Source organism: Symsagittifera roscoffensis, chromosome 8, assembly GCF_963678635.1.
Source record: "Symsagittifera roscoffensis chromosome 8, txSymRosc1.1, whole genome shotgun sequence".
Taxonomy (NCBI): Eukaryota; Metazoa; Xenacoelomorpha; order Acoela; family Convolutidae; genus Symsagittifera; species Symsagittifera roscoffensis.
In genome coordinates, this window is record NC_087069.1 from 9,772,134 (window position 1) to 9,794,628 (window position 22,495).

A 22,495-nucleotide genomic window follows, 5' to 3' on the forward strand; every position below is an offset into this window, starting at 1 on the left:
AATTTTTAGTGGTTCAAGAATTGCGATTTTTTTCAGTGCTTTTGGACTGCAAATCTGCTAGAAATGTTTCTAAACTAGTCGAAATTTTGCTTTCCTTGCAGTTTTGTTGCAGAATTATAGAAACGTTTTCTCTTTGTTATCAAATAAACTCAATGAAGGCACAAACAACTTCAAAATGGAGACTAAAAATTTTTTCAGATATTGTTTAGTTATTGAAGTATTGATTAATTATTTTTCTTAACTATCATTTTTTTTTTCAAAAAAAAGACTTATTTCGAAAACAATGACAAATTATTTAATAAGGTTTTTTTCCAGAAAAATTTCGACTTTATAACTAGCCATTTTTGAAGAATTTTTTATACATCATACATCATCCGGCAGAATTGATTGTCTTGAGATCAAATTTAAAAAGATATTTCACTAGTGAATATTTTTCATAAATTTTTACGTTTAATGTTTGACAATTTGGGATATTTAACGCGCGATATACTCTGTTACTATTAAAGATACTATTACTATTAGTCAGCAATTTTTTCCCTTTATTTGATGATTATTTTAAAACTGAAGATTTGATCATATTAGTTATGGACATACTGATAAACTAAGCATAAAAGCGAAAACAAAAGATTTTTCTTTCAAGGAATTTTTTCTGCGAAAAATTATTTCATTAATATTAAGATTTTGAGTTTTTCTCCTCTCTGAAAGTGAATTTTTTTTTTGTTTATTTGTTCAGAGAAAAAAATAAAATCACAAATAACTTATGCAAAAATATCACTTCCAATCAATTGCTTCATTATATCTAACTATTTGGCCAGGTGGTTCAAAGTTTACTGTCTCAGCCTAATTTGTGAAACTGTCCTGTGATCAGTAAAACAACAGTTCAATAAAGAAAGAAATAATATACCAAATACAAACATTTAGCGATTAGAGGATATTAATACTTAAATTATTTGCGGTCGAATGTTTGCTTTATCACTTTTATTCAGTGAGTGGAGTGGAGTATGAAACAATCCGAAACTAAAAACACCAAATCTGACGAACTTTTTCACATTATCTGAAAATCATAAGAATGATTAAGCTGCAAATTAAATTAAAATGCCCGCTGAATGTTTTTCATGATTTTTAATGTATTGAAATTAACCAAATTTTTTTGGGAAGTTTTCAGTTTTCCAATAACGCGATATTTAAACAGCTGGCTTACTGTTTAGAAAAAACTTTCAACAAGTTAGCTGAATACATTTAAAGGGTAATTAGAAATGCTACTCATACTTTTCACTTCAAAGCAGACAGAAAAAAATTTCAAAAAATTGTTTTTTTTTCTTCAAATGAAAAAAAAAACACTCATTTTTTTGCAATTTTTTAAATGATATTAAAGTGTTCAACAAGAAGTTACTTTGTTTTCTAAGGATATCAAAAAACTCGAAGTGTTGCCCGTATATTGACAAGCCTGTTTTGCTTTCCTTGCAGTTTTGTGGCAGAATTATAATAATTTTTCTCTTTGTTATGAAATATACTCAATGAAGGCACAAACAACTTCAAAATTGAGACTAAAAGTTTTTTGAGATGTTGTTTATCTAATGAAGTAGTTGATGTGAGCAGTTATCTTATAAAAAGGTAAAGGAAGGTTAGGGGTTGGGGAGGCCAACATGCGTAACTTTGTCGGTATATAACCTATTTTATTCTTTTCCTTTTGCTTCTCAAAGTAAAAGTATAACAACTCAGTTAGAAGTTTGATTTCGTTAACTTACATTTTTTCAAGAAACTTTTTAAATACTGTTCCGACAACTTTGTCGCGTCAAGAAGGAAATATGATTTATAATCAGTTTTTTTCTGCCTGGAAAATTTCAAAAAACGCTAGAAGAGCCTACAGAGTAGGATCTGATAGGGTAAAAAACATTTTGTTGGAGCAACTCGTGCTACTTGGAAGCAAAAATTGCAACTTGTCATTTTAAACAATGCGATAAAAAGTGAGAAATTAGTTTTCTGTTCAATTCAATGGTTATAAATATGATTTTTTTTACTATTTGTTTTGTTATGCTCACAACTTTTCTTTTTGTTCCAAACACTTTGCCAATTATGAAGGAACTATGCCGTAGCTTGTATTTTTTCCAGTTAATTTGAAAGCAATGCTTTGGTTTCAAAAAAGTTATTAAAAGCTTTGAGAAAAACCAGTTTGAAATTTTTCGTTTTTAAGAATTACGATTGACAAAACAGAAACAAAAAAATTGAATTCTAAGTATACTTTTTCTTAACTTTTGTAGGACAATTGAAGAAAGGTTGGAATGTTTGTACTTGGGTTTGTGTTTTCATTCAATTTTTGTTTTTTTAACTAAGCAATTTTGACAGCGTTGTTTTTTTTTTTCATTTTACCTCAAAGATATTGTTGCTTTGAGCTCAAGTGCAACAAGACGTTTGTTTGTGATCAGTTTTCAAATTATATCTTTTGTTACATTCAAAAAATTGTGGGGATTCAATGAGACGAAAAAATTTGTTTAAAAAAATGGAAGTTTTCTCATTTTCTCGAACAATTTATAAGATAAAAATTTATTTGAAAAGCTTGTGATCGACAACTGACGGTAGTCAGAAATTTCAAGGCTTTGTCCTGATTTTGATCTGTCTTGTTTCAAGCCAGCTAGTATTTTCATTAGACAGCTTTGAAATTAAAATGTTTGCCTTTAATGAAAAAAAAACAGTTTTGCTTAATTATTTTTCTTACTATCATTTTTTTTTTCAAAAAAAAAATGACTTATTTCGAAAAGAATGACAAAATATTTGTTAATAAGGTTTTTTTCTCGATGAATTTCGACTTTATGACTAGCCATTTTTGAAGAATTTTTTCTACATCATCCGACAGATTTGATTGTCTTGAGATCAAATTTAAAAAGATATTGCACTAGTGATTATTTTTCATAAAGTTTTACGTTTAAAGTTTGCCAATTTGGGATTTTTAACGCGCGATATACTTTGTGCTATTAACGCATGAGCAAGACTAAAACCGTGTCAATTGAAATGAGGCTTTCTAATTGGTACATTGAATACTTTGCTAAATGCGAAATATTTCACTTTGTACTTTACACAGCGTGAGGGGGGGGGGGCTGATTTAAAACAAAAAACACCTTAAAAATTTTTTTGATTTTTTTTTTCATTTTTGGTGTTATCTTCATCAATTTTTTGTAAAAGCGAACACTAGTCCATAAATCTTAAAAGCAGTCGAAACATTCAGGGCTTCGCCCTGATCCGAGAAGTGTTGTCTTATTTTGACTATCTTTTTTCCAATCGTTGTGTTCGGAAGTTTCTGTGGTAACTGCACAGCAACCGACTAGTATCCTTGTTTGATTTTGGTTAATCTCCGCAAAAAGGTGGAGTTATGCGTTTTCCTTCTTGATTTTAATCTGCATCGATTGTTGAAATATTTTCTTCGACCGACAAAGGAAAAATTATTGACTAAGGAAAACGCAGCAAGTTTATTGTTCTTCGCTGTCACTTTTGAACAAAAACAACAAACAAAAAGAAACACAAACCGCTCGAAATTTAGCCTGCCCATATTTTAAATTTGCATAATCTATCAATCCTCAAAACCAAATCAGTAAGTGAGTTTGCGCGTGCCGCTGTGATAGATTTTACAATGGTATAAGCCTGCTCTTAACATACCAATTGGGAATTGAAATTAAATGACAGAATAGTCCTTTGAGCTTTAAAAAAGGTATCAAAAAGCAATATCGAAATTGTGTTCTTTTGTTTTCTTGCTCAAAAAAGACGTTTCATGGTTGCAAATTTTGTTTATTTTTTATTGCAAAAGTGTGTTTATTTTTACTTTGATAATCGTTTAGATTACCTCAACAGACGCGTTGCTCTTTCTGTCGTTCAAAATTTATACCGTTTTTTTTTCGCCATTGGCATATTAAGCAGTTTTTTGAAAAAATAAAATATAGCTACAATACCTTAGTATTATACGCTAGCAAATAAAAAATAAAAAAGTACAATTTTGCTCCTGGTAGAAAAAAATCTTGTGGTTGGTCAGCTTTTTCAGACGTATCTTGTTCATCGTATTTTCGATTAATTATTTAAAGTCAAGTTTTCCGTCTAAAATTTGTCCTCTTATCTTAAATTGAAAACCTGTTTTCAACTCTGATCTTATTTGTGATTCATGTACAGATACTTTATTTTCCCATTGACCATCTCAGATCTGGAAGAATTATTTATTCTTTTGACTGTAAAAAAAATTCTTACAAATATTTAATAAGCAGTCCATTAATGTTTACAATTAGTTGCTTCCAGGCGAATCAAAAACTGCGCTCTTTAATAATTTTTCACAAATAAAAAAACTACGATTTTTACTTGCAATATCATCTATCGGTGTTACGCTTATAACTGTAGATTTTGTTTATTACCAGTTATCTTACTTGCTTTTTTTGCTTCAGATTCTTCGCCTTCCAATGACAACAAACAGTCAACCACTGTCTCAATTCCTGGAAATCGAAAACCTCTCTTGGTTACACTAATAATCTTGTCAACAAATAAAGACCATTTCTACCCAATTTTTACCTTGTAAACCTTGTTTACAGAACTACGTTTAAAATTGGAAGTCAAGTTTGGTAAACAAATTGTTTACTGTCAGCATCAAAATGCGATTGGCGACCGGAAGTGTAGGTCGCAGTGAGAATTCGCGAGGACACGGGGGAGTTAAAAGTGCCCCCAGTTTAGTTTTGCCCATTCAGTTTTTCCCCCTTTGTCATCTTTTCAGTGTGACCTCAAAGTTACCTGTGGTGTCGTACATAACACTGCTGTTTCTGCTTCTCCAATCAGGTATGGTGTTGCGTTGCTTTTCAATTTGCAATCCAAATAATAAACTCTCATTTAAAAGGCGTTTCATCAAAATTCCGGTGCTAAATACTCTCAACATTTCGTCTTCTGCAAAAATAAATGTTTGTTTTATACACAAAGGGACAATTTTTACAGGAGTCGGAACATTCGGATTATTTCTATCGCTCTGATAGTGGGAAAATGAACACGACCATGGCAACAGAAATGGACCCTAAACAATGATAAATAAATTAAAATACCAGAGGAACGTTGTTGACAAATGGATCGAGAGTCAAAAAAAAGATCTAGGTTATCTGACTGATACATTGAAAAGTTACTCCGTAGTTATATTGAAAAAGTTAAAAAGTAATAAAACGTAGTCATGCCGACCAAACCATAGATGCGCAAAAAAATTACCATTATTTTGGTCGTTCGAGACAAGTGGTACATCATAATGAAACAGTTTCAAATTAGAATTTGGATTTCAAAACCCTTTTTTTCTGCGTAAAACAGTTTCGTCGACAAAACGGCTAAATAACAGCAGAAATGATTACAAGGCAGGTAAAAAATTTGTGGATGAATCTTAATTTTTTCTAAGTTGCGGTAATTTTTTGCTTATTTGAAGCTAAATGATGATTCTTGGCCAAAGTTTTTGCCAAGAAGAAGTTCGCTTTTTTCGAATTTTTTGCTTTTTAACTAAACCACCTCGTAATGATAGTTTTGCGACTATAGGTTGCATGCACAAATTGTTGCCATACCGCATCATTTAACTCAACTCATATTGTTTTTTATGTTGCTTGTTTTTTGATTCGTTCTTCGTATTTCTGCCTCGTTTCGGTTCTGAGGTAAATCTATTTCGGGTAGCTGGCTGATTAACAACATTTCATTTCATACGTAAATTAACCGTAATTATTGGAAATTACTAGTCAACAAAGAAAATCAAATTGACAGATTTTCGGTCTTCAAAACCAGATTTCAATGCCATAAATTACGCAAAATGAAACATTAATAAATCAATACTGAAATAGCACCTGAACAACTTGTGAATTTTTTTTTTCGGATTATCAGTTTTTGACTTTTCTCACACACTGTTCTTCGTTCACCAGAAAATTTAATTGTTAGGACGTTGGGTTTTCTCGCTATGAATTCTAGAGAAAGCATTCTCGTCCCCCATCGGAGCAAGAACAGCAAAAAAAAACGGTTAAAAACGTCAAATGGGTTTATAGCTTTTCGGTTTTACATGTATGAAGTCAGGGTACGTAGAGATTTGAGCCTGCGCCAACTGGCAAGTCTGTATACAGCACATTTAGAATATTCCGCTAGGCCAACTGGCCATTCATTTAGTTTTTAACTTGTTCATTTTATTCAATTAGCGATGCAACAATTGATATATATTTTTTATCTTTGTTCGTATAAAAACTCTACTTGTGAGTGTGTGCGACAAATAATTTCTTAATTTTTTTAACAAAAAAAATGCGCAATTGTCTCTTGCAAAAAATCTCTCGCAAATAAGCGCCGAATCACCCAAATATTCATTTACCAATGCTTACGTTTGGTTTTGAAATTCATTCATACCTGGTTTCCAAAATTCATCAAAAATTCAGTTATGCTCAGTTTTAGAATCAATTGAATTGATTTTGATTATACAAGAAATCAGCAGTCATTTTGCTTTTTGGTAAAAAAAATTATTTGTTTTTTGTTTTTGTGCAAAATTTTTGTATGTCGCTTGATTAAAAAAAAATTAATAATTTTCGACGTTTTAAGATTTTGTTTGCTGAGAAGTTTTTCTTGAGTCTGAACATATTTAGTGGTAGTAGAAAATTGGAAACCCGCATTGAAAAACTTAAAAATATATTTTAAACAGATTTTTTTTGCCGAAAAAACTGACTTGCGGTAGCCCGTTTAGTTATGGAAAACGATTTAGAATGAAAAATAATAATAATTTTACGGTAGCAACAAAATAGATTTTGTTGCACAACAAATCGGTTTGAAGGAATTTTTGGAAGGAAGTGATATCCATCATTTTACAAACGAAAATGATTTAACTGAACTATTGTTGTTGTTTCAAAGCTCGAGCAAACTTTTAAGATCAAATGAGTTATTCATGAGTGCTACAAAGAAAATGAAACTTTCGATGAGAGACTTTTTGCAGATTTCTGAGTTTAAGGGAATCAGTTTTGATTTTTGGCGCATTTAATGGCTCCCTCGGTGATGAAAAATAAATTTATTCTGAAATTCTTCTATGGTCATTTCCATTAGCAACATTCTATGTGCAATTTTGTTAAGCAAATAAACATATACTTGAAAAACTCAATTTAGACTAACTATCAGCTCATGAAAAGAAGAAAAACGAACTTAGGCAGAAAAAAACTTCTGCGACGCTACGGTGCTGAAGTTTTTTGCCTAAGTTCTTTTTTTTTACTTTCCATGAGCTCAAATTATGTCCATGACCACATTTTTAATTGGTCTACGTAAAACAAAATTCTTTTGGTAAAAAATGCATAGAAAAAAATCCCCGCCTCAATAAATTTGTCGATAGATCCCCGATTCCGATGAAAGTTTTTGAAAACTAGACTTTGAGTGCAAATATTGATCGGATTGATCAAACTCCTAAAAAGATTGGAAAATCCATCTAGCAAGATCCATCTTGCCCCCTCCATCTTGCAAGATCTTGCATGATAACCCTCTTTTCAAGAATCTTGCAAGATCTTGAAAAATAACCTCCCTTGATCGACTAGGGCCTCTTTTAGTCTGAATCAATTAACTTTTATCTAAAACTAAGCAAAAAATACCCAATGTTATGTCTTCGTTCTATTTTCGTTTAATCAACGCAATTTCAGTCCTTTTTTCTGTTCTGATCGCTTTATTAGCTCAATTTTGATCTTTTTCCCTCTTTTTTCTATTAAATTGCGAAAAGGGGAGGATTTGCTTTTTCCAATTAGATCCATCGTCTAGACGCCTGATAAATTCAGTTTGACATCCCGGGAACAAAAGAGTTCCATTTTAAATTCATTCGCTAAGATATTTTTGTCTCCAAACACCATTACATTGAAAAAAGTGACCATTTTAAGCCGCAATAAACAAAAATAAAACAAATGTAATGAAAATAAACTGGTTTGTTAAATCACCGGGGTAAATTAGATTAGTATTCCAAAAATAAAAGCAAAAATATCCCCAAAAATTAGTCTCAATCCTCCAATTGGATCAACTAAATGACGCGTGTAATTCACAATGTGGGAATTACTTTAACGCTAAGTCGGGTTTAGTAGATGCTTCAAGATTCTTTCAATTCTAACCCCCCAAATCAGAAGTTTTTTTTGGGGGAACCTAAAACATTTCCTGAATCGTGAATTGCAAATAGTCATAGCTCGGATAAAACAATTAGTCCTTTTTAACTAAGTATTTCAGGTATTGATTTCTAGAGTTGAATAATATGATCAAAATAGGGCATTTTCTGAAAACTTTAATTATTTTATAGTATATTATATTACATTATATTATATTTTATTATATAATAATATATTATATTATTTTATATTATAATATTCTATATTATATTATAATATAGTATATTATTTTATATTATATTATCTTATATTATATTATATTATAAAAAATTATAAACTATTATATTTTATTATATATCTTTGGCTGCTGCTCTGAATATTACAATGTTTAGTCTGTTAATTTACAATTCAGATCTGTTTCAGTTCGGAAAACAGTATGAAATAATACTTTGTAATTATACAATGCAATCAGACTAAAACATATAAAATTTCAAGCTCAGAAAAAAATTGTTAGAAGTTCAAAATCAGTCAATTTCAGATTGATTTCAGTTCAATTTTGGGACATTTGAGAAAACTCATTCATCTATTGTTTAGAAGAGAAACTGCATAAGAAACTTGCAGAAATAGTCAACCCAAGCATTTTTTCAGAAACCGGACGCAATGGTATATTGCTTGATTTATTATCAATGCAGCCATTTCAAGGGTTTCATATTGCAGTGTTATTTTTCCATGAATTCTATTAATAGAAAAAAAATCTATACAGTTTTCAGTGTGAAATGATTTTGAAAACTCAATATTTCATCTTTTAGGCTTTTTAAAAATCTTTAAGAAAAAAAATAAAAATTAGCAAAAGACTTTCTCAAAACTGCGACACAACATTTGACTTTTTTCACTCATGCTCAAAGATTTTTAATTTAGAATGCTTTGTTCGTTCGACAAATATGTTATGCCAAAGAATGAATTGTCAGGTTTTAGTTCTGTTGTCTATGTGGGAGCTGAATTATTTAAAATTTAAAAAATTCAAAGGGTATCGATAAAAAATTTGTACAAACTCGATTGAATTTTTGAGAGTGTATTTTAGCGCTTTTTCGCTTTTTTATTGATCAAACTGGAGAAAATTTATCTGCCTTTTATGATAGTACTGATACTTGAGTTATAAAGTTTTTGGGCATGTCGATTTCCTCAAAAAACTGGAGAAATGACAATTGAAGCGTTGGCTATGAAAAAAACTGCAAAAATTTGAGCTCATGCATCAAAGCATTTATTCAGTTCGATCGTTCAATGATATCTTTTCTTGAATATCACTTTTTTTTAAAACAAATTGAAAGCCTCATACTGCGCGTAAGAGCAAATTTTATCGAAACCTCATACAAAAACCATTTTAATTGATTCATCCGTCATCTTCAAGGATTCAGTTGCGCATCATAACAAAATGAGCTTAACGACCCTCATCCATATGTATACCATAATAATTGCAAATAACTGTTGAGCAAATTCAGAAAGATTTTAAATGCATAGAGACTGTATACAAACTCCCAGACAAGCTTTTAAATCTCATAAAATGAAAATAATATTTTCGTATAGCGAAACAACTTTTTTTTGTTTTTACTAACAAGTTTAGCAGGTCATAGTGCAAAAAGCACAGAATATACTGACAACAGTTATTATTACATGATGTACTTAATCAACAAACCAAAAAGATTCTGGTCGCAATATATATTTTTTTCATTCCAACGAAATAGACGGGATGTTTTGTCTGTGCTTCGGCGTGATTCTCCAGACAAGTTCAACTTTGTAAACAACTTTTTACGGAGATTTTTTTCACCATCTGAAAGATTTTGAAGAAGTGTAAACTCGGCCAATTTGGGTTAATTACCACGCAATACATTTGTCAATCAGACTTTCGAAGAAAGTGAAGAGTATATATGCCCGGTTTGTTTTTTTTTCCGGACCGATTTTAGAAACTTTGACTGCGTTTGGACATCGATCCGTAATTTTTCGGATTGCCAAGTGAGTATGCTAGCTTTATACTAAAGTGAGGCTTTGTTGCTGTAAAAATACTTTGGTAGTTTCAATACGCGAAATATTTATGCGTGGGAAATTAAACTAATCAAATTTTAAGAATTTGATATAATCAGCCTAAAATTCAGAGCTTGTCAATTCATATACCGAACAAGCCAATGAACCCGGCTCAGTAGTTGAAATAAGGCTACTAATTTGTCTAATTACTAGATTACTCTAAATGAAATATATCATTTTTATTATTAGGAAAGAAAAATTATAAAAAACTCGCATAAGCCCTCACTTATAGGTTTATTTATTTTGTAAGGATCGACGAAGCAAGTAAACTAAAGCAGTTCAGCCTTAAGTTTTTGAAAAACGACTGTCAAAACTGAGTTTTCATTTTTAAGACTGTATCATTGTTAGCGCAATGAAAAAAAAACTAAATTTTCTACATCTTAGAAGTTCCTAGAACAGTTTTTTGTTGTTGTTGTGGAGAAAGCTAAGTTAATTACCAATACTGATGATATAATTTTTGTAAAATTTACGTGTAATAGGCTGCAGGTTGAATAATTTTTTTTGGTGTTATTATCGACCCTGATTTTCTCATGAATGGACAGCTCAATCGTGATTCACAAACTAGTTTCAGCAATTTGATTTCAAAATCTCCAAAACTTCGAAATCTGTTCTCCTTTAACTTGGGAAAATAAATTACAAATTTTTAAGATTCCAGCTAATCAAGAAGCTAAAAATTATGCAGGTAACCATTATATTTACAGAGGTGACTGTAAGTGATTGTAAGTCCTCCAGAGGGTGACAAAGATGATTTTTTTGTTGCATAACTAGGTTGAAATCATCGGCTTAGTTATCTTTAAAAAGTAAAACATTACTATTAATAAAGAAAAAGAAAACAGTTCTAAACAGCTCAAACTCAAACTAGGCGAACAATGTTTTCTCGGGTTGACCTCCGTAGACCCAAAATGTTAATTACAAAAATACATAAACTCAGTCTATGAGAAAAACGAGCGCTACAAGTTTCATACATTTTGGTGAATAATTGTCATCGATTTTCCAAATAACTTTTTTCTTGTTTTGGCATAAAACTCGGCTTATCGTAATACTTAAAAAAGAGACACTATGCTAATCATACCTTTTTCATATATGGATTTTGTTTAATTAGAATTTTTTTGATGGCGAAAACAAACATTTTGGCTCAATATTGACCTAAACGTTGTCTTGTTTTTTTTTGTTTTTCAATCGCAAAACGAAGCGAATTTTTTACTTAAACAAAGATATTCCCTTAAAAATTTTTTGCATGCCAAATTTTTCCGTTACTCTAGATAACTTTTTGCAAAAAAGCTCAAAACACGTGGTTCTTTGTATGACAATTTTATGTTCGCCCTAATCATTGTCTGATTTAATAAAAAATCAAATTTTGATATTGATCATTTATGAAAATGTTTTAAAAAATTTGAAAGTTTGAGTCTTTTAGTATTCAATTTGTGTAAGACAACTTATAGACAATTCAGTTCGCTCCAGTTGATTGTAAATGCAAGACGATCAAACCTTTGGTGACTCTAGTGTTGAGTAAACCAAGGTTTTTTATTATTGTTCTTAGTAAACTAAGGTCTTTGTTAACCCAAAAAATAGAGAAGTTATATTAAAAAAAAATTGACTTATAGAAAAATTCAAGTCATACAATTTTGATATATAAAAAAATCACTTATCATAGACACTCCATTCAATTTTTTGTGCTTATGGAATCAAAAGTGTATGACTATCATTTTTCCATAAATGAAAATTATATGACCCGCACTTTTGGTCAACCCGGGCTGTCGGTTAAAATTCTGAAAAAGCTGATCAAGAAGGCTACTTAGTAATGTAATTGGAAAAACGTAGTTATCAAATTTTCAGTCAAGTCTCAGCCTCTTTAGATTTTCTCAGCGTTATGAGCTAAGTATCTTTTCTTTGAGATTCTTGTTTTTTTTTCTCACTGTGATCTTTTTTTGCAAACCAAAAGTTTTTAGAGTGCACAAAATTTGCAATAAGGTCATTTTTTGCGCAATTTTCAACCTTTAAAATTTTGAGCACAGATTTTTGAAAAACTTGCTTTGTTTTTCACTTAAAATTCCCACATTTACAAAATTCTCTATTTGTAAAAACATCAGTTTTCAAAATGAGTGGAGCCATTAATGAGTGGAGCATCTAAAATTGTTTCAAGAGAAAAATTAACAGTCCGATTGGATAACTCGTAGCATAATCATTAAAAAAAACTGTGATCCATATAAATCTGAAGAAAAAAATTATGTTCAGAAAACCGGGGCAAAATAAAAAGTTTGTTTTCAAAAGTATGATCAGAATTAGCCCAGGCTTCAAACAAAAAATGATTGGTGTTATTTTGGTTTATGGTATCATTTCTTTAAAAACTGAGACAAATTTCTACCGATAGATAAATACAATAAAATTCTTTCTATTGAAGTTCCAAAATTTCATGAATATTAACTCCATTTTTGATAAAAGGATGAAATTCACTGAAGCGCATAATCTCTCTTTATTAACGCTGGGCCAAAAGAGATTAATATTGAGTCCGTAATATCTACTGAAGTCCGTAATAACTGTTGTTTCTGGGCTTGCTTTGGAAGCTGAACTGGGTTGTTTTAGATGGCACGCTGCTGGCTTTTGAGGGTAATGGTACATTAGCAATGCCATTTATTCCGGAAACAAAAGGGGTTGTTATGCTTCACTTACCAGAATCTAGGTAAACGAATCCAGATGGCGAACAGAATTGCAAAATTCCAAAAGAAATCAAGGTCGAAGGAATTGTACCATAAAGATTTTTTTCTGATTGTTGTTATTTTTTTATAGATTTTTCAATTGAAGTTCTCAGTTTTAAGATCTAGATGTTTTTTCTTAGCTGAATGCATGAAAAAAGGTCAAAACATTGTTGCGACTTTGAGAAGAATAAGTGAAGACCTGTAAACTAATTGAGCCGTCGATTATTCATTTTTTTATTTACTTCAATGATCTGACTGCTCTCTTTGGCCAATGAAAAAGTTTTTAATGGCTAAAATGATCAATACACAATTTTTTGTTCTTTTTTCTCAATTTGTCTCACCGCGCGCTGTGTAAAGAACGGAGTTTTTTAGTCTAGTTTAAAGACCAAAAGAGTGTCCCAGTTAACTACTTTAAAACCCGTAAGTTTATTTAAAAAAATCACAGTTAGAAAATCTTCAGTTAAATTCCGGCAACAATAGTTGTCAGATAGATTAAAACGTTCTCTTAAAAACTCTTAGTATCAAGTCAAAAACTGACTAATAAGAAAAATGGAAAATTTTCCGCATTCCCTTCGTAAGTCCGAACAATTACTTTCCCCACCTCTAAGTGGATATTTTTAGATAGGATTGGATAGATAAACATACATTTAAAATAACTTCTATTTGGTGTGCACTCTCATTTTTTTGTTGATTTCAAACAAGCTGTTTTTTTTCTGTTGTTTGTTTCTAGAAATAATTCGAAGGACAGCAATGTTCTTAAAACCTTTTAGTTGGCAAAATAGAAAAAATGAAAAACACACAATTTTTCTAGACGTTTTTTAATTTCTAATTAGTCTAAGTGCTACCAAATCTGAGGAAAACAACTTACACTATTCTGGAACAAATAATTCAAAAATAATTCAAAAAATCTAAAAATTGCGTGTTTTTGCATTCCTTTTGATTAGCAAACCCAAGTTCTTTTAAAAATATGAGAGTTTGAGTGGCCCAGTACATCAAATTATCGAACGATGACACACAATTCACCCGAAATATTTCAAGAAACGGACAAAAAAATATGGCCCTCATAAAAAAAACATAAAACAATGAAAAAACACAACGAAAAAAATTGTTCCAAGTATATGTTTATTGATCTAAATGAATTTTTTATGATGTTGCATGATCTTTGATTGTTCATTTAATTGGGTCAATTTTTTGAGTTTGTTTCAAAATTTACGGTGTAATTTTGCAAGCAAGCGTATCATCAGGATCTTTTATGCTTAATTTAAAAAGGTAAATAGATTAACTTGCCTGCTTCAATTTTTTTTGAAGTTTTTTTTGTTAGCCAAGTTACTGTTCTCCGTGAATCTTTGTTGCAAATATTGAAAACGACATGAAAGTTTTCGCTAATAAGTTCAAGTAAAAAAACTGAAAAAGGCCTTGAACATCAGAAATCTGGTATAAGTCGACCTGGTAAACTATAAAAGACGTTTAGTCTTGTAAGTAAAAACAATTTTTTTTCAAAGCGTAATCGTTAACGACGCAAAAAAAGGAAAATGTTCGACAGTCATTGAACGTTGTTGCATTTGACACATTTTTTCTCGGGGCTATAAGAAGACCATTTGAGTCGCTATTGGATATTCATGTCTCTGTGTCGAGAAAAACTGGTCTGTACGTTTCCTTTTTTACCTGAATATTTATGTTGGAAATTTCAGACCGAATATCTGCAGCCACTAAGTTAAAAAAATGAAACTTAAAAAAATGAAACTTAAAAAACTGTCCATCAAATTGAAAGAAACTAGTTTGGGAACAAAACAAAACAAAACAACTTGATTTTAGCATCCGAAGAAGCCTATCAAGCGGTGACAAAGTTGAAAAAACCGTAAACCGTGGCAGAAACAACTCTTCACGCCGAGAAAAAATTAAATTAGTTTATGAAATGATTTAAAATTTCACCCTCAAAACTCACACGCACACAAAAAATCTATAGGCAATTGATGGAATATGAACCAATTCAACCATTATAAATTAGGCCACAAACTATCATGTAAAAAATAAAAAACAGTATCCAGAAGGACCTCAAAATCAAAAAAAGTAATAGTAAATTCTACTAGCCAACAAAAATACACTCAAACGCAAATAAAAAAATGTTTCGCTTGTCAAACAAACAAGTATGAGGCTTTAAATCCGATATAAGCAAGACAAAAATTATTCAAAAGAAAAAAAAACAACAGAAAATAACTTTACCAGATTGAGTTGGTGACGTCACAATCAACATAAAAAGCAAACTTCGACTAGGACAGATAATTCCAGGAAATTAGTCCAGTGAGTCCTGTGAGCAAAGTTTTTACCGTAGAAAAAATCTTGTACACGATTGCAATACTTTTGCTATCGGAGCTGAAGTGGTAAAGAAGTGAAATTTTTGGAAAATTTTATTGGCCTTATTTCGTTTTATATTTTCGTTAAAACTAATAAGCTGGAGTTTCATAAGGTATTTTGGAAAAAGATGATAAAGAAATATGATAATTTTAAAAAAAAAACCGTTTTTTTTATTTTGTAGACCTGGAAGGCATCATGGAACGAACTTACGAGCCGGATTCATTTGCCGCATAAGCAAAATACCGCGCACTAGTTATCACAAATTGGACAAACTAGCAGTTTTCAGTCCCCATTACTTTACTTTGCGAAAATTGATCAGGTGAAATATCCTTTCAATTTTGTGGCCTAGGCTCAATTTTTTTTTTAAAAAAAACACCCCAAAAATTGCTTGTTGATACATGTAAATTTGTCTGGAGAAAAAATCATCCTGAGAACAAGTTTTTGGTCAATTTCTTTGAAAGATGGAACAAAAATGCAAAATATTATGATTGATATACGAAAAAAAAACAATGTGAATTGTGATGGATGCAAAAAAGAAAAAAACGAATTAGCTAATCAGACAATATAAAAAATTTATCGGAAAATTAGAGAATTTAGAGACAAAAACATTAATATTAATATTTTTTTCAAATTGAATATAAATTTTATCATTTTTATATTTTCATCGTTATTGATCCTCGTTAAACTTCTTATATAATCGATTAGTGTCCACGGAACCTCAGTGAGGCTATGAAATAATTGAAGAGCAAGTAGTATGAAGCCTTTTGAAACAAATGAGCACTAAGCTTCAATTAGATAGTTTTTTTGTATCTTGCTTCGTCTTCTGAGTAATATCTCTTTTAAAATGCGAAACTATTATATTATATTTTTGAGTAGCGTTTACAAAAACTGCCCCAATACTGGTAACTTTTAGCAGATGATCTTTTTGAATTAAACATTTCCATCTTGCAAAACTTGCAACCGTTATGCAAAAGAACAAACATAAAATCAAATTTTGCTATGTTTTGGCATCTGTTTCCTTTCAATTTCATAATTTTCCGAAAATTTTCTGTTCGTATGATCTAATTCGTATGTCATAAGCTTTCTTAGTTTTAACAAAATTACAATTGGCTTAGCAATCATGCGACAAAGTTAGCATCCTAAAGTTAACATCTTAAACACCTAAAACAACAAGATCGCCGATAGTTCTCGGCTCAGTTTTTTTTAACCATCCAGTTGCATTTGGTAATACAATTTTGAAACCAAAAGTCAGTTAAATAACAGACGCTTTTGACTTGATCTAATGGATTGCGTTTTTCATTGTTTTTAATATGCGCTGAAGAACTATTGCGTGATTTGTTTTGTATTTGACGTGAATAAAATTTTATTGTCTTCAGCTGACGTGATTAAGTTAATCTGACGGGTTGCCAATAACAGAGGCAGGCTTTGTCTACTTAGTTTAACAGGCTAGTTCTAAGTACCAGATATATATGAAAAAAAACTCATGTTTTCTCCGTCAGTGGAAAAATAGAAAAAAAACAAAGCATTCTTCAAATTTTCTGCGAGCTAAATAAAATCGTCGGTGTACTTTAGAAAAAGAGCATCGCATTCAAAGTGCATGTTTTTGAGATGTTCTTGGCAGTGGTGGCAAAATGGCCTGGTTTTCCAACATATGGTAAGCAAATCGAACTAAATTGACTAAAATTTTTTTATCATGATATATAACATTCGATCCATTCCGGTATTTTTTGTGGTAGATCATTGTGCGTGGAAAACAAAAAAAAGTTTAAAAAAAAATAGACCGGATCAACAAGGATTACCTCTAACCAAAAATTTAGATAAAATTTCACAGTAAGTTTTTTTTTTAAATTGCAAAATTATTTTGCGTTGTGTAATATACCTGACAATTTGTGATGTAGATTTATAGATCAATTACAGTTTTGATACCTTGATCCATTATTTACCCAAAAACGAAAACTTATATGATGAGATGCATTCGCTTGTTTTGGGTTTTCTAAGTTACAAAATAAGGTTTCAAATAAAAGGAGTATAATCTAGTGCTGTTTGAAGAAGCAACACAAAACCATTTTAAAATATTTGAAAATCTGGGATAAAGGAAAAATGAGGTTACAAAAAGAAGTTTTTGTGATAGATGTTCAACTAGTTGGTCCTAATCTTTTTTTGGATAGATATTTAGAAAAGTTCCTTGTGAAATCATTTTTTTTGTCGAATCTGACAGGAACTGTTATTTAAATTGGGAAAGGTTTGGTCTGATTTACCTCTGTTGGTTGTAATTTCGCTAGCCTTGACTTTGTATACTTCTTCTTATTTTTTTTTCGTTTAGAAAATTTTTATTTGCTCCATTAATTTCGGCCTTTTTTTCATTGGCTTAGCGACCTAATTTTGAATCATTCAGAGGTATTTTCGGCTTTGTTTTCTCTTTTTTTGTCTTGGACTGCTTTTGATTCAAAACTGGCCCTCTTTTGTTTGATAGATCTAGTTCTTTCGACATAATTGAAATTTTATAAATTTTGCCCTGTTTTAGCGTCTTTCTTGTTTTGCATCGTAAGTGGTGCGAAGCTCAGCTTCGCCTCTCTGTAATTATTTCTGCACCCCCTCATTTCAAAAAAGAGAAACTCTATAAAAAATTAGTTCAAAATGGGTGATAATCAAAAGCATGTCAAAAACTTTTTCGGCCGTTATTTATATCAATCAAATTTCGCAAATCCATATAAAAAGCAGATCAAAAAAAGCGTTTTTTTGGCACTTTTTCAAGAAATTGTCAAAAAAATCATATTTTTTGGGCCTGCGCGCTACCCTTAAAAATTTATAATGTTGGCGCCGAAAGCGCCTTAAGAAAATCTCAAAGTTGTACAAAGGGGCAAAGGGGGCGTTCATTGGGTCGGCAAGGGTCGAATCCCCGAGGGGGGAGGGACGCAAAAAATTCAATTCGAACACAAATAATCTGTCATACTTTTCAAAAGTTACAAGCAGTTTATCAGAACATCGTTTTTGAAACGTTTCATGTTTTTTGGTACACGCACTCCGAAAAAAACTAATTTGAAAGCCAATTTGAACAAGTTTGATTGTGAAAGTCAATTTGAACATTTTTGATTGTGACATCCAAAATTTTCAGGTTCTGATCAGCCCTATTTTTGATCTGAATTAGATCTGAATCAGATCTGAATCAGCAATGATTTATGTATGATCAGATGTGTTGCAAAAAAAATCATCAGATCAGCGGAAGATCTGTCTAAAACCATGCACATGCTTAAATTAGACATGCTTCAGATCCATGCCAGTCCTGGAAAAATCAAGATTTTACAGTGACCAGATCTGATTTTACTGCATATCTTCAGTACGGGATTGTAATTGCAAACCACCTTGTTCCATTTTCTGACGACCCTGTCATTAATTTTATGAAAACGGATCTGTAGATCCAATGCTGGTTTCTTAGGCAGTTGTATTGTAAATGTAATTAAGTGTCATTTTGTGAATTTTTGAATGTTTTCTGCCTCAAAACATTTTATTATGATTATTGTCATATAACACATAGTAATATAGTGGGGTATAACACAATTTTGTGAGTCACTGCTTTTTAAACTAAGTCTGCAAAAAAAGGCTGTTTAAAAAATGATCAAATGAAAATCAATATTGAAATATTTGATGAAGTTTTATCAATGTTTTGCTAATCATATAATTAAAATTAGGATCTCTAAACAAACAATTAGCAATTATAAAGAACCAAGTTAGTGGCAAAGAATATGCGGATTTAGAACCACTTTAACTGTTTTCCTTCTTTTTGCAAGAGGGTGCGGGGGTTAAAGAGACAAATAGATCAGATCGTGTTAACTATCCCCTTTAATGGTACCCTGTAACGAATCTCCCCCTATAAAAAAGAATTGATTAACATGTCAATTTTGTACCATGTTAACTAATCTCCCCTTTTGCAATAGAGGCGAAATAGTTAACAAGATCCAAAAGATCTTCAAGTGGCACTGGCCATAACTTGAAGCGATGATGAGCTCAGGGGCGGATCTAGGATTTTCTCGATGGGGGGCGGATTTTCAAAAAAACTTCGAACATTTTGTCAAAAATTTTTCTTCAGGTCGACCAAATTGTTTTTCAGAGCTCTCTCAAAGCACTAAAAAGACCGTTTTGGTCAAATTCTCTGCGCCGCAGGCGAAATTTTGAAAAAAACGGGCAAAAAAGGCGTTTTTAGGCACTGTTTGGATTATTTTGACGTTTGAAAATTGCGTTGTTTCAGCGGGCGCTGAGGCCGCCTTTGGAAAAATTTTAGGGTCCGTCACCAAATATGGGTATTTAACATTGGTACAAAGGGGGACCCTTTGGGTCGGCAGGGGGTCGAATCCCTGCAGGAGAAGGCGCCGAATTTTCATTATAATTTGAGTTTTTATCTCATCTCAGGTGTTTCCGCCGCCCACCAATGGAACCCAACTGCGCTATTTTTACGTAATATTTTCTGTCATCTTATGACGCAACAAACCTATGATGGAGCGGACTTTCCCCCTCAATCAAATATACTATTTTAAGACTAATTCAATTTGAACCCATTTGGCTTCCTTCTAGCGACGCACTATCCTTAAATTGTGCTCTTTTTTCCATAACGTTAGTCTGAAGCCTAAAGGCTAAAATGGTATCTTATAAATTCAACAAGCGAACCTACTTCGTCGTTTTTTTATTTTTTTTTACAATCTCTCTTTTTAATCGTGTGAATTAAGAGACGGTTGACAAATGTTGAGATTAGTGTTCAAAGGAAAAAGTAATTTGGAAATTCGTCTTCACCATTGACGCAAATTGTTCACGTTTGTTCCGTCGCCTTTTCAATGCTTTAATGGTCAAGAGCTGAAATAAAGAAACCCTTCAAAGTTGAAGTGTCTGTTCATTTTTTTAATGAAATCATTTTGAACCACGTGATTGATTCCAAAATTGATGAGATTTTTGACAGTTGTTTCTATTTTCGTGCACTAAAACTGCTTAGACGATGTACTATGACAATAAACACGCCTAGAAATTGATGAATTTACATAATTGACACAATTTCCTGTTGGTGTTTCGCAATTTTTATGGAGTCTGAACAAGCATGCTATTAAATTTTTCATATATTGCCATCCAAATCAAGGTCGTGGTTGCAAGTTGAAGATGAACTGACCAAATTTGTATACACAAACTCAGGTGTTGAAACTTTAGGATAGAAATTTGGAGTGGTAGAGCGTCCAGGGAGCTCTGGGATTTTTAATTGAGACCCTGGGTAATACAGCGTCCAGCGTTCTGCCAGAATCTTGAAAGAATGATTAATTATTAACGGGCTATCTTGTAAGATCCTGCAAGAATCTTACAAGAATCTTGCAAAAAAAGAAGTTTTCTGCCAGAATTGCAAGAACTAACGCGAAACCAAGCTTGTGCCTTTTTTGGGAAAGAGCGTTTATGGATACTTGAGTAATTTGATCCTTTCGTCTGCAATTAAAAACTGTAGAGACTTTGAATTACTGAATACGAAACCCCAACACTAACTTGAAAATCAATTTTTTTCGCTTCAGCTTTTTCACCTAACACATTAGCCATAACACATTAGCCAGCTTTTTTAGCCATAACACATTAGCCTGACACCCAATGATTTTTTTCTGCAGAAGGTTTTATTGGAGGTTTTTTTACTACTTAATAGACTAGTTCTGATGGAGCTAATTCTGATTGAGCTAGTTCCGAATGAGTTATCTTGCAAGATCTTACATGAATGTTGCTAGGTTTTAAAAGATACCCGATTTAAAGATACTCAATCTTGTAAGATTCTTATAGCTTGTTACATGAATCTTGCAAAATCTTACAAGATACCCCGTTTAAAATAATCAATCATGCAAGAATCTTGTAAGATCTTACAAGATTCTTGCAAGATTTATTAGTTTTGAGTGGGGCATCTTGAAAGATTTGGTAAGAATTTTGCAAGGACAATTAAATATTAATGTGGTATCTTGTAACTTGTAAGATTCTTGCTAGAGAATGCAGTTTTCTGCCAGAATCTTGCTAAAATTGATTATTTTTATTAACGGGCTACCTTGTAAGATCCTGCAAGAATCTTACAAGATTATAGCAAAAGAAGGAAGTTTTCTGTCAGAATCTAGCAAGAATCTTACAAGATCTTACAAGGTTGGCTATTTTTGTCAACTAGTTTTCTTATAGCTTTCCTTTTTAATGATCGCAAAAACACTTTTTGCAGTCCAAATTTTTGGTCAGATTTTCTTATTGAAGTTCTTAAGAAAAATGGGGGTTTCTTTAAAGCTAAGAATGATGACGAACCAAAGATGATCACATTGAATAAAAGGTTTTAATGGAAAAAATATTCCGAGACAAAAAAAATTGATTTAAAAATTTGTCGCTGTCACAATATTGAAAAAATTCAAACTTAACCCGTATAGTTTGGTTAATAAAATTAATCGATTATTAAAATGGGCTGTACAATAAACTCGAACTGGTTTTACAAAGGTGAAGTTTTTCTTTTCCTGGAAAAACAAATCATTTTTCTTGTAATTGCAAAAAACAAAGCCAGCTTCCAAACTGTGACAAAAAATATGGGTTAAAAACAACACTCCCAAAACTTCTTTTGTTAAATTCAAATTTAGACAAAAAAAAAGACTTTTCTGAGGCAAATGATATTTTAAGAAGGAACATAGCGAAAATATGACACCAGAAAATGTTTTTGAAATTCGAAAAAATTTAGAAAAAAAACTTTCAAAAAATTCTGTTGGATAATTTCTTGTTTCCTAAGTGAGAAATGTTATGCTATTCTTTCGGACAGTAAACAAAACTTACTATTGACTTTGTTTTTACCTAATTAGAAGCCTTTTTGATTGGTGACTTTTGGAGATAAATCTGCAGGAAATTGATTTATACTTTGAAAACAAATCTCAAAGTTTTTGTCCTTTGAATTTTTTGCTTTACATAAGTTTTTTTTATTTCAACCGTACAATTCTTTCCCCCCTCCGAATTTACCAACCATAGATTGTCCCCCAGACAAGTTTCGACATTGGAACTTAATATGTAGAAAGTATGGATTTCGAACAAACGCACAAACAAAAGTTATTTTCTCTTTTTATGAAGGGTTGCTTTTGAATGATGTTAATTAACTAATAAATTTTATTTTCAATCAATTTTTTCTCCTAATACCAATTTGTATACATTCAGGCTATACTTTAAATGAACGCATATTTTCGAAAATGATGATTCAAAAATGATCTAGAAAACCATATTTGCACCCAATGACAATATGGGGGAATATTG

At 31.4% G+C, this 22,495-nt stretch overlaps 1 protein-coding gene across 1 annotated transcript in view; it reads left to right on the top strand.

Moving 5' to 3' along the window:
* LOC134853453 (uncharacterized) overlaps nt 1-22,495 on the top strand; it is a 216,532-nt gene that overhangs the window by 87,128 nt on the left and 106,909 nt on the right. The window contains exon 4 of the mRNA XM_063869452.1: nt 4,422-4,806. Within this exon, the coding sequence (XP_063725522.1) occupies nt 4,626-4,806 (181 nt within the window). The 5' untranslated portion in view covers nt 4,422-4,625. The remainder of the gene's footprint in view (nt 1-4,421; nt 4,807-22,495) is intronic.